This window comes from Coloeus monedula (assembly GCF_965178545.1).
Source record: "Coloeus monedula genome assembly, chromosome: 10".
NCBI lineage: Eukaryota > Metazoa > Chordata > Aves > Passeriformes > Corvidae > Coloeus > Coloeus monedula.
Genome location: NC_138790.1, coordinates 11,260,810 through 11,273,631, shown reverse-complemented (window position 1 = coordinate 11,273,631; position 12,822 = coordinate 11,260,810). Strand labels below are relative to the sequence as shown.

The 12,822-nt window shown below is 39.8% G+C and overlaps 1 protein-coding gene across 4 annotated transcripts in view; it reads left to right on the top strand.

Annotated features, from left to right (window-relative positions):
* TFDP2 (transcription factor Dp-2) overlaps positions 1-12,822 on the top strand; it is a 57,900-nt gene that overhangs the window by 22,880 nt on the left and 22,198 nt on the right. For 2 of the 4 annotated variants that reach the window (XM_082288179.1, XM_082288176.1), the window contains exons 4-8: positions 4,296-4,399; positions 7,313-7,434; positions 9,871-9,918; positions 11,021-11,183; positions 11,699-11,845. In XM_082288179.1, the coding sequence (XP_082144305.1) occupies positions 4,296-4,399; positions 7,313-7,434; positions 9,871-9,918; positions 11,021-11,183; positions 11,699-11,845 (584 nt within the window). The remainder of the gene's footprint in view (positions 1-4,295; positions 4,400-7,312; positions 7,435-9,870; positions 9,919-11,020; positions 11,184-11,698; positions 11,846-12,822) is intronic. The other 2 variants (XM_082288177.1, XM_082288178.1) reach the window with 2 other exon arrangements.

The following is a 12,822-nucleotide window of genomic DNA, read 5'->3' as shown; positions in this document are numbered from 1 at the left end:
TGAGGACATATCACATATGGTATTGCAAAATATCCTAATGGACTGCTGATATCTCGCAACTCTGAACTGGGGTTTTTGCCATCACTGTCAAGCCATAGGCTGTATTATTAAAAATGGCTGTTCACTGAGACACTTTAAAAAGGTGGACATTTGTTTAGAATTCTGAATATGAAATCCAAATTACCAACACTTCCCTGGTGTTTTGTTTGAAAATTCAAAGGCTTTTTTTGGTGATGTATGTTTTGTGTGTAACTCCAGCTGGTTGGGCTGTGCTCCCTATCAGCCATGGTCTCCTTCAAACTGGCTGTGACAGAGTCTACAGATTCTCCAGTTGACATTGTTTCTGATTATCTGTGCAGCTAAACTGCAGACCTAACAGATTTGGTTATACAGGCAAAGAAATCACTAAAATCTCTTTAGCTTCATATTTGTATAGGAGTGCATGTTGTTTATGTGAAATTAAGCTATTTAGGGTGGCACATAATGATTTAAAGTGAGTCTTGTGAGCATGTGAGTATACATGTATATAAACATGAATAACTTTATCTGTGACTGCTTGAAGCTGAAGATCATTTAAATTGAATTTTTCTTTGTGTGTGCCAGTAAAATTATTGTACAAATGCTAGGAAGAATAATAGTTATGTAGCGACGATGGCTTTTTAAAGTATGAAATAATAGCAACACTGGTTTCTTCTCCCCGAGAAGCAACAATAGTGGTGACTGAAGGATGGAAAAATAATTTAATGTAGAAGCAAAGTGCTTTTGTTTTGAAAGATATATATGTCCACTGGCAGATTTTTATTCTGAATTTGCTTCAGTACCAAGGAGGCTCAGTTTGGGATGGCTTTCTGTGTATTGCAGTTAAAGCCTCTCGATGAGAGTTTTAAGTGAGTTTCTTTCCCATGTGCTTGGTTTTCCATAGGTAAATGGGAATAATGACACTGACCTCCTTTGTGCCTTGAAAGTGCTGCTGAGAAACGTTATATAAGAATTGAGGATTATTGTACAAATCATTCGAGTTTGATCCATCTGTGCTGACCTTTTCCATCCATGCAGTGAGATTACCGTGACTCAAGGCTGATGGGTCTCATTGTGTTCAGCTTATCACTGTACTCACTGCTCTTGTGCCCTGGGACATAAATCAGTGTAATCTTTTTTGTCCCCAAATGATGGGTGTTATTAAGACTTGGCATTTATTTAGAATTTGGTCATTTTTAAAGCCTTTACAGTTGCTTTGTGATAGTATATATAGTTACTTTGATGATACTTCTGCTTTCAGTTGAATCTGTTGAATGTTTTGTGGCATCTACTTCCTCCTAAATATAATAATATAATACTACAATGATATAATACTATAATGATATAATAATAATATTTGAAGTAATTGAGATTCAAATGAGTATCTGGACCATGATGCTATTTTGAAAAAAAAGAAAATGGTAGGGAGGAATATTTTATTTATAATTGATAAAACTTTCTGTTTACTATTTTTTCAACTGCTGACAAACATATAGAACAACCTCTTACTGTGAAAAATTTGGTTCTTCTTTCTTCCTGGCCATTGTGGATAAGAAATACCTCACTCATAAAAACAAACTGGTTATTTTCAATCCTATCTATATTTTAAAATCTACACATTCACATATTTGTATTTGCTAATGAAGAAATTTAAAAGTAAGAACAAGGGCAGGGAAACATTTCTTTGAAAACTTGGTCAACTCTTAAGGTTGTTTTGACAGTACTGCTGCCAAATGAGGGATTTGTGTAGGGATTAGAAGATGAAAATCTTTTTTATTGACAGTAACTCTAGCCAAAAAGACATTTAAACACACACCATATGTAAGCAACTGTCTTTTTAAAATCAAAATCAAGTCATTTGAATGACCCTTGTATTCACCGAAGTTGCCCCATAGGTACTCATGTTCTTTTATCCAGGGAGCCGTCTAACTGAAGGCACAGTGCAGCAGTAGCTGCTAATTAGTGGTTTATTAGTGGCTTTTCCAGGACTGCTCAGTAAATCTGGTGGGTTTGTGTGGCTTTGGCCATGGGTCTGCCTGTGTGTGTGAGGGAAGTACATCCATACAAATGTTCAAAGCTATTGCAGGTGCAGCTGGATCACATGGATCACATGGATACCAGTCTGTGTAGCGCATGCTGAGAAAGAAACAAGCTGTGCCCAGTGATGGATGTGGTGGGTGGCTGTGTGCATTGGCTGTGCTGCTGTCTCATTGTCCAGTGCTGTGAGCCCCGCATGGCCACTCTGGCACTGTGAAACATGACAGCCCAGTGCCTCTTGCAGGCTGGGAAGTGTAGCTGGAGACAACTCTGTTGTGTAGCCCTGTGGTAAAATAGCTGGGAGCCAAGACTGACATTTCACAATTTTACTGCACTTGGCCATGTGACCTTATGCTGTAGGCACCAGAGAAAGTAATTTATTTCTTTTCCCTGGTAAGAAAAGGGACAAGGAAAAATAGTATGAGAGCTGATCTTGGAGATAATAGGGTCAAAAGTTTCAGTTGCAGCAGAAAAGAGGAAAATTCCTACAGCAGTTCTGGGAAGTGACACGTCATTGATGGCAACAGTCTGGAATGAGGGGAGAGACTAGGTTTTGATGGAATATGCTGGTACAACTTGGGAAATCCTGGGCAAAATCCTCTCACAAAAGTAGAACTGACAAGTGAGAGAACTATTTTGGGCTCAAAATGGGAACACAGTGTATGTAAATCATTAATTACTGTCTTGTGCTCTCTGGCACCACCTTACAAAAGATGTTTCATAACAGAGCAAGGATTTACTGGGGGAGTGGGTTTGCAAGTGTGGGAGATTTATATTTGTTGTTCTAGGTAAGTTACATGACTGAATAATTTATTCATTTTATTGACTAGAGATGCAAGTTGCTTCCAAAGATGTTTTCAGATAAAGATTTGCCTTTTGGAAAATTAATATTAAGTAGTAGTATTACTCCAGATGCCAAAAGAATTTACACAGAACATTAGAACATCCTAGTCTCAGTTTGTTTGTAGTTCTCATATATCTGTTGAATATTTCTTATAAAGGTGACACTTTGCATATATCTACATCTTTTCTACTGTTGTGCTGTAACTATGGAAGATAAGATCCTTTTTCTCTCAGTTGTGTTGCTTCTGCTTCCTGTTGCAGAGAAGTTACTATGTTGAATTTATCATTTTTCAGTTACCTCACGGAAAACATAGGTATACTAAAATTGAATGAAAAAAAAAGAGACCATGATTTAGGACAAAGTGAGCAAAGAAAATTGGGCAGTGGAAGTGAACAGGTGATATGAGAAAAGACAGGGGAACAGGGATGTGTAACACCTCTGAGTCAGCTTGGGTCATGTGGGCTAAGCTGAATGTTGGCTGGCTCCTGTGGGAGGAGGGCTGGGTTCTGTGCTGCTCTGAAGGGACCTGTCACCTCAGATGCCTTCAGCTGCTGTCTGTAGTGCCAGAGAACATTAGTAGCTCTCCAGGAACCAATCCTTGTCCTCATGACCCCAGCTAGACCCAGGCTGACTCTGGATTACCAGGCAGTGGCAGCTCTTCCTTATATTTGGTTGTGCCTCAGACGCCCATCCCTCCCCGTGCTGGATCAGGCTGTGTGTAGGGAATGGGGCCAGTGTTTGATCAGTTCCCAGCTCTCCTGCTTTGAAGCTGTCACAGAGAAAGGAGCTGCTGCCACCATGGTGTCTGCGGATAAGCCAGTGTGCTCAGGGCTTTGAGAGGCTTGTGCACAACAATATTGAATATTCAAGGAGTAGTGGAGGTGCTGCAACAGTTTTGATTTAAACATTAAGTCCAAATGGCTGCCTGGTGGCAGGCTGTGGTTGACTTACATCAGTGATGTCTGTGGAATGCTCTGGGACAGTCAGATGAGGAGTGGTTAAGGCTTTGAAGGTTTATGGATGCATACTTTGTACACGTGATTATAATTAGGATTTGTATGTTGACTTCTATTAGAAGTATTCCCATTAATTTTCACTTCTAATGCTGAGGAATGTCAGGCTGTACATTCTTTGTCTTAGGCAAGAATAAATTGTTTCTGGAAATAAAATACATGTAATTTTAAAGGTAAAATAGTGAAGGTGTAGTTTTGTGAGGTGTCCTTGTGACATCTGCTGAGAGGTCTGGAGGTTGTTACGTGAGGGTGTGTTTGCGGCAAATGAGACAGCAAAGCTAACCTGATTCCAAAGTGTTAAAGTGGTGTGAGAATTTGCCAAAGTGTTTTTCACAGGTTGCTAAGGAAGTAATTTAAAACTCTCTCTTTACCACTCTTTTTAGGTAATATTTCAGTAATCGCATTGCCAGTTTCCAGCACCAACTCTCCAACTAAGATTTTGCCAAAAACCTTGGGACCAATCAATGTGAATGTTGGACCCCAAATGGTAAGTTTTGCAACCCCAGTAATGCTTGTGTAACTGGCTGTGACTTCCTGATGGTGTAAGACAGGAACATGAGAGGAACTTGCTGCTTCCTGCCTCAGCCACAAAGTGCCCCACCTGGATGGAAGGTGGTGACATGGAGGCACAGCAGGCTTGGCATGCCAGAACTGCCACTCTCAACAATGCTCTTGTATGTGCCCTTAGGGGGTACCTATCTTCCTGGCTTTGAGTGGAAATTGAAACAGCTTTACCAGCTGACATTTTAACTATTACTCAAAAGTGTATTAAGAAAAAACTCCTCATTATTGATACTCTTTGAATGTTTTGAGTCATGTTCTCACCAGTAAATCTCCAGCATTGTCAGGGAGTGTCTTTGATGTGTTGGTAGAAATTCTAAACTTGTTGAAACTACTCTTCTTAAAACTTTCTTTTCCTGTCCATGGTAACTATATATGTATATTGATGTTCCAGGGATTTTGGATCTAGTTATGAGAAAAAATTTGGGTTTTCTGATGGCCAGAGAGCTAAATAGGCAATACTGTGAACAGTTTCTAGTAACCTGATACCTCCTTGCCAAGCACTTAGCATGAGTACAGAACCATTTGATGTGTTTCATAAAAATGGTGTTGGGTCTTTCTCACATGAGCAGTGTCTGATGTTCTTCAGGGGGGTTGTCCCAGCTGGGCAGAGGGGCACACACATCACAGCCACCCCCATGGTACCCCCTGCTCACAGAGCTCTGCCCCCAGCACTGGCCAGGGGCTGCCTGCCAGGAACAGCTCAGTGCGTCAGCGCTGATGCGCGTCTTGCTACTGCCTGTGCCCTGTGGCACTGCACTGGAACAGTTCTGCTGCTGAGGATGTGTCCTGGCAGTGAAATAAATAGCCCACAACAGGGAGAACAGTCACTTAATGCAATTCCTACTCTTATGACTGACTTCTCAAGCCCTGCTTTTGGTTTCAGTGAGCCCTGCTTGCAGTTTAGGTTCTGTAGCAGGTAGAAGTTGCAAAAGCTACTGTGTGATGTGAGATGCACAATTTTTATTCTTTGTTTTGTTTTGTTTTATTATTTATTCTTTTATTCTGCTGCTTTGCAAGGATAGATCTACATTCAGAAAAAATTTTCTTATTAAATAGCCATAATTGCAGGCCTTCTAAGACACTCAGCATACAGCTGTGTTGTGCCAGGCTGTTCAAAAGGGAATGCTCACGAGCTGTCAGTAGTGGCAAAATTAGCACTCCCTCAGCATCTACCTGTGTCAGCAACACGCTGCTTGATTAACTAATTTATTTAGGCTTTATTTAACCACTGTGGGTTCCAGCTCTTGGCGCCGCTCCGGGTCCTTCAAAGCGGCGCGGAGGCTCCGGGCTGCCGTGGGACGGGGCTGTGCCGCGGTGGCCGTGGCGGTTCGGTGCGGGTGCAGGAGCGGCCGGGTGCCGCTAGATGGCGGCGCGGGCCGGGCTGGCCGCGTGTCACTCACCCCGGGCCCATGGGCGCCTGCCGGCCACACCCGCGCTCATTCCACCGAGCTCCGAAACGTGAATCAGCCCTTGACACCTTTCTGCCTCAGGCCAGGGCAGCAGGCAAGTGACAGAAGTGACACCTTCCCTGTGCCTGCCTGCGATGAGTAAAGCCAGGCGCCATTGGTTCTCCAGTATCAACCAGGAAATAAATACATAACCTGTTCCTGTGTTTTGGTTTCTAAAATTCTCTTTTCACTTGGTTCTGTCAATCTGTACATTTGCAAACAATAAGTGAGATAAATTTACGTCTTTAAGACAAAAAAGACATGTATGTAGTCACGATGTGGTACCAGGAGGGATGTGAAATAATGCTCAATGAGCTGAGGAAATGGGGAATTCTTCACATACAATTTTTCTACTTCTCTAAACTCGTCTATTGATGGATACCAAACGAATGCTGTATACTTGTCTGCAGCTTGTATATAGATGTGTGTATTTATATATATACACACACTTGCTGTACATACATATTGGCTGTATACTTACAGCATTTAACAGTTAGTTACCAGAGTGCCTTGGGATGCTTACACAGATGTTGGATAAGTTAAATAGTAAAGGAAACTACAAAGTTTAGTACAGTCAGTACTCAAAATGTCACTAATAAATAGAGTAAAACAAAGTTTTAAAAAATTAGGTAAGGTATAAGAGTAAAAAGCACTGTCCAAGAAGCTTTGGTATGAATCTTACCAAAATGGAATCAAAATAATTAAAATTGGTTTAAAGATTAGCTAATTAATACTGTTTCATTTTTAAATACTATTTAAATTATTCTGGTGACCTACTTCGAAAAATGAACTTGGATGTGATTTAAAAGTCGAGACCAGGTGTCTTGGTGTTAACCAGTGTACATACAATGTCAACAGGTTTGTATAAATGTAAATTCTATCTATACCGTAAAGACTTTATGTTAAATCCTGTAGGTACAATTTGTTGCCAGAGTGCCTTGGGATCTTCTAAATGCTAGAAACTGCAGGGAATACTTTGCCTGCCACTGTCTTTTGTACAGACAATTACAGGAGACAAATCCACTGGAAAGAAAGAAGGCTGTATTGAATACATTGATCAAGAAGTTGCTTAGATGTACTCATGAAGGAACAATTGGGGGTGTATAGGTACAAATCCTATCTGCCATACCCAGGAGTTACTTGGAATTATTTGTCTAGTTCTCATCCATATGAATAATATAGTAACATAGTACAATTAATAGAAAACTTAGCAGCACTGCAATGACTTTGCTGTGTGAAGATCTGATGCCATCTATTCTGTATAATATGACTGCTTCTGGTACAAAATTATTATTACTTTTCTTAGTGCAATGCTTAGTATGAATTTTGGGCTGAAGTAACCTCTGTTTTCTTAAGAGAGCTGTGGTTTTTACTGCTAAATTTTACAGATCATAAGCACACCACAAAGACTGACCAGTTCGGGGAATGTTCTGATTGGGAGTCCATATAACCCAGCTCCAACGATGGTCACACAGACACATATAACAGAAGCTTCTGGCTGGGTCCCAGGGTAAGACTTTTGTCTCATTTAAAGATGTCTGAGCATGTGTTCTGATCTTTTCCATTATTTATACTGTTGAATCTAACTTACAGCTTCTACTTCTTGCACTGCTAAAGAGAGTATGGTGTGTGCTTTTCAGACTGGGAGGCACTTCTGATGTCTGAAGTGTGAACATGTTACAAGCACTGGTCACTTCACTGTCAGTTTTAATTGGTTTCTGGCAGTGTCTGTTTCTTGGTGAAAATGGAGAGTCACAACGACTCTTGTTAAAGAAGCCTTCTTTTTTTCATAGGTTCATGGTATATCCATGTAGTACTGCTACTGAGCACAGCAGCAGGTGCCTACAGGGAGAGAGACTGTCAAAAACACTTCAACAGGCATTTAAGAATAAACTCAAAGGGAAAACTTTGAATATGATCAGCGTGGTATTTTTATTACTATTCTACATTAGCAACAAGTTTCATGGGATTCTGAGGTGCTCCAGCCAAACATGACATTCTTTATCTCTTCTAATTAAGTCTGATCTTTACAGTGTTTCTTGGCATTTTGTTTTAATATTAGTACTGCTGATCTTAGCTGTCTCAAAACAGAGGTGTAGTGCTTTGCCTCTGAAAAAGTAATATATTTCTGCATCTAGATTAATTTTTCTAATCAGTGTCAGTATTGCCTTTTCAACATTAGAGGTGGGAAATGGAGCATCTAGGAGAGAGCAGAAATGAGAATGCAATGCTTTTACCTTGGCTTTCTTCATTTTACTCTGTAAGCAAGGACTGTCATAGGTTGTACTTCCCAATTACTCTATTCCCCCCCACAGAGTTGATAAACTGCAGGCCCAGCTGCACAGTTTTTAAGCCTAATTTTTTTGCTATGTATTCATTTCCTGAAATACCTTTTGAATGCACTTAGTTCTGATTTTATTTGAAAAAGGAGTCATCAAATACTACTTTTTTAATGCAAATTTTGTGAAATGTAGAGGCCAGGCAGATATTCTTTCGGTACCCAGAAGAGGGACAAACTCTACTGTCTGGTCACAGCTTGCTAAACCAAAGAATCGACAGCCGTTACTTTCCTTAGTGTCATCCAAACCCAGTGATGGGGATTCCCAGAGCAGCCTTGTTGCAGTGTATCAACGGCCACCAGCAAGAAGCACCATCCTTCTCTTTGTGTACTGTCCGAGTCGAGACACAGGTTTCCAATGAGCTTTACTCCTGCTTCACCCATGAAAAGGATCGAGATGACTCCAGACAGACCAGTCAATAGTGATCCATGCAGAAGTCCATGCAACAGGCAGTATTTTCATCTGAGGAACCGGGCTGAGGAAGGATCTGTGGTATTCCTGAACTGAAGTAGTGAGCCCTTGCTGAAGACACTTCAGAAGACTGCTTGCTTTATCCATTCTTTACTCCACAGACTCCAAACTATTTCCAAAATGAGAGGAGCATGTTCATTGGCAGGGCCTGGCACAAGCTGGGGCAGTCTGGTGTGCACAGCACAGCTCTCCCCTCACTGCCATTCCAGGCCCGTGCCCAGGGCAGTGCTGCAGCCCCTGGCCCAGCTGCTTAGCCCCAGTTAAGCACCATGGACAGAAATCCCATTGGTGCTGCTGAGGGAGAGGCCTGGTTCTGCGTTCTGGATCACACAACCAAATGTGTGCTGGCTTTCAAGCACAAGTTTTCAAACCCATCATTTTTGTTCAGCCTCCTTCCCAACAGTGTCAGATCTTTAGCTGTGCTGTGAGCCCTGCTTTTGAAAGTGCAGGAAATCAACGTTCCCTAGCTCAGCACAGCTCTCAGGCAGTGCCTTGGGTCAGCTGCAGCGAGCAAAGGCAGGGCTGGAAAACAGCTCCTGCAGCCTGCTTGCTGTGGGGAATAAACAGAATGATAAGGAACGGCCAGCGATTGCAGACTGCTAGTCCTATGCAAAATTCATGGCAGCTGCTTCTTCAGAGTCTGTCTTCAGCCCTGTATGCATCAGCTCTAACAGAAAGATGTTCAGTGTTTTACCTTGGGATTTTGTTAAAAGATGTCTGAACATTCATTGGCTTGAAAATATAGGATATAATTTATGCACTGTTTAAAGACATTTTTCTTCCATGTGGAGGAATTTTAAATGGGAATTTTCAAAGGAGCTCAGCTTCTCCTTTTTGAGGGACTTTGGTCATCTAGCTCACACCAGCACTTCCTGTAGTTCCAGGTGAAATGACTTCCCTGAATTCATATGGACAAAGCACGGTAAAATTTGGAATAGAATTTGTCTGGCAGTGAGCTCCGACAACTTCCTCCACAAGTCCCACCTCAAATTTTGTCAAGCTCTGTGTGTTATTTTTCCCTTTCAGTAAACATGTAAAAACAAACACTAGAACCAGCTAGGCCCCATATACAGTGATTTTAGTGGTCTATAGATATAATGTTATTTTCAACTTAAGTTTGAATTGTCTTGTCTTAGGGAGCGAAAACGGACTCAAGAAATTATAGAGTCAGATTTTTCAGAAAGGTGAGTGTTACTGAACATATATTTTATGTATAGAGTCATACCTGGTTTACTTCAGATTTGCCTTTCAGAAAGACAGCTTCCAGTTCCACTTCCAGCAGTTTTCACTCCTTCACATCAAAGCTGTGTTGGGGTTTCTGTTAGTCTTCTGGTGTTCCTTTTTACTCTTTTTTTTTTTTTTCTTTTATCTGTGTTCTGTTTTCTTAAATACATTCACAATTTTGAAAACCATTCATGTTTTTTAATAGTTTCTTTAGCTTTTTACTGCTGACAGGGGACCTTTATCTGTAAAATAACAGCTCTCCCTGGAACACATTATCAAATGAAACCATGAAACTAATTAAAAAAAAAAAAAAAAAAACAAAAAAAAACCCCAACAAACCCAGAAATAACACAGCTGAACTTTTTTAAGGCTTCTATTGAATTACACATCCAGATCTAGTTTGTGTGATAAAAACAACCGCTCCTGTTTTTTTCTATTACCATTACCTAAGCTCTTGCTTTTCTGGAAGAAGGTGAATGGAAAATAACCCTGACAATTTTCCAGTTCTTAATTTGGCGTGTTAGAACCCAATGAATATGTACTTACTCTCCACAAAAGGGATTCTTGTATCTATTCTATGATGGACACATCATAGAATAGATGTATGTATATGGATATATTCTAGGCTGGACACACCTTAATTCCCCTAATGACCAAGTTTAGTATCTCCTGCTGTATTTTAAATAGGGATGTCTGAGCCTTTCTATTTTAGGCACATACAAGAGAGATCCCCATAAATCTGGCTTCCAGGCACATAAGCACCCTGGGAGATTTTTCCTCTCTTTTTTGGTTGCTCTTTTGTGAGACTACCTGGAGATGAATTACAAATCCATTTTAAGCGTCTTCCCAGCAGGATGTATTCAAATGCTATCAATGTAGAAAAAGTCAAGGAAGGGGAAGGGGCTCTAGTGCATTTTTTTGCCAATTTGTAAGAAACAAGAAACTGATGCAAAAGCTTTTTCATTTAGACAGTCCAAATTTCTGTTGCAAAAGGCCTTTTGCTGTGTAACAAAGTAGCTTATTAACATTCAATGTATTAAAAAAATACTTTTCTCTTTTCAGTAAGAGAAGCAAGAAAGGAGATAAAAATGGAAAGGGTCTGAGGCATTTTTCAATGAAAGTTTGTGAAAAAGTTCAACGTAAAGGAACAACTTCATACAACGAAGTCGCTGATGAGCTTGTATCAGAATTCACAAATTCTAACAGCCACCTAGCAACAGATTCAGTAAGCAAATATGTGTTGAAATTGTTATACCATTACAGATTTGTCTGGTTTATCATGGAATTCTGCTTATGCACTGTCTTGCCACAGTCCATATTCTCCTTCACTTAACTAGTTCTCTAATATAAAGACTTATCCTTTGAAATTTAAAAATACAGAATTTAAATAAAGAATTGAACTCCCTCTAAATTATAAACAAAGCAGAGGAATCTGCCAAAATAACTAACTTTAAGAAAAGGCTACTCTTGTATACATGGTCTTGTCAGGCTTTTGAACAGTGCCAGACTTGCCATGATGGAATTTCCTGCAGAGATGCTTCAGGAAGGCCTGAAGTTTCCATTTACAACCAAGCATGCTTTTGTGGTATCACAGATGAAGGATCATGGTCTAACACTACTCTAACCTGAACTGCCATTTTGGCATTTTATCTTCTCCATGTCTATGAAGGATGTGTTCAATTGCTTTTCCTTTTTTAATTCAATTCTTTCGTTGTAGTTAGTGTTGTATTGTTTTCTTAGCAGGCTTATGATCAGAAAAATATTAGACGGAGAGTTTATGATGCCCTCAACGTCCTGATGGCAATGAACATAATTTCAAAGGAGAAGAAGGAAATCCGGTGGATCGGCCTTCCTACAAACTCAGCTCAGGAATGTCAGAATCTAGAGGTAAAGGGAGGTACATGGGAAATTCTGTTTAGTTCACGTTGTGATAATTGAGTTGTTCTTTAGAAGAGGGATTTTTTTCTCAATTTGAACCTGATTGGTTTTGATGCTTGTGCACTATGAAAATACAAATTTTTGATATTGGAACAAACTGAAAGAATATGCTTGTGTATGCTTAGTTCCATTTCATTTAGTAGACATTACATTTAGTTTTTTTTAAAAACCAAGCTCTTTACCTTACAAAAATGGACATTGATTAAATCAGGGATTATTTTTAAGGTTAAAGGCTGTAGTACCTTGAACTAATCAGAAGAAAGTCAAAAGAATTTATGGTTCAGTTATGCTCACAAAATGGTTTACATTTAAAAGGAGACCAATTCTCTATTAAAGTCTGTACTTAGAAATATCATTCAATGGAAATTATTTTGAAAAATAATTGCTGCTGGGATGTCAAATACTAGTTACGAACTGGTAGAGAAACTAAAAAGAAGTTTTACTTACTGGTTATTTCCATTATGTTTTCAGCAGGCTAAGAGTTACACTGGTTTTTTGCAGGGATGCCAGAATTTATATGCACAAATGTTGCCTGTCCTTCAGGCCAAATGTGCTATAAATAAAAAGCACAAGTCACTGTATTTACTGCAGATTGCTGTAATGGCTGTCTTCAAATATATCACAGTTTGTGATACTTGGGCCTAATTAGGTATCTTAAAAGGTGGGTGGGTGTCTCTCCAGTACAGAACAGTTCTTTTTGTGCAGGGTCATTTATATCAATTGTTTTTCTAAATGTGGTAAGAGAAAAGCTTTTACTGTCCTTGTCCATTACAGCAACTTGAAAAATACATTCATCGTAGGAGAATGCATGTGTTCCATCATTATGCTCCAGGATGGTTTTTTTAATTCTGGATAAATCTACATTCTGCATGCATTCATGTGAATGCATTGTCTCCAGTATAGGTTATTGTTACAAATATAAAACT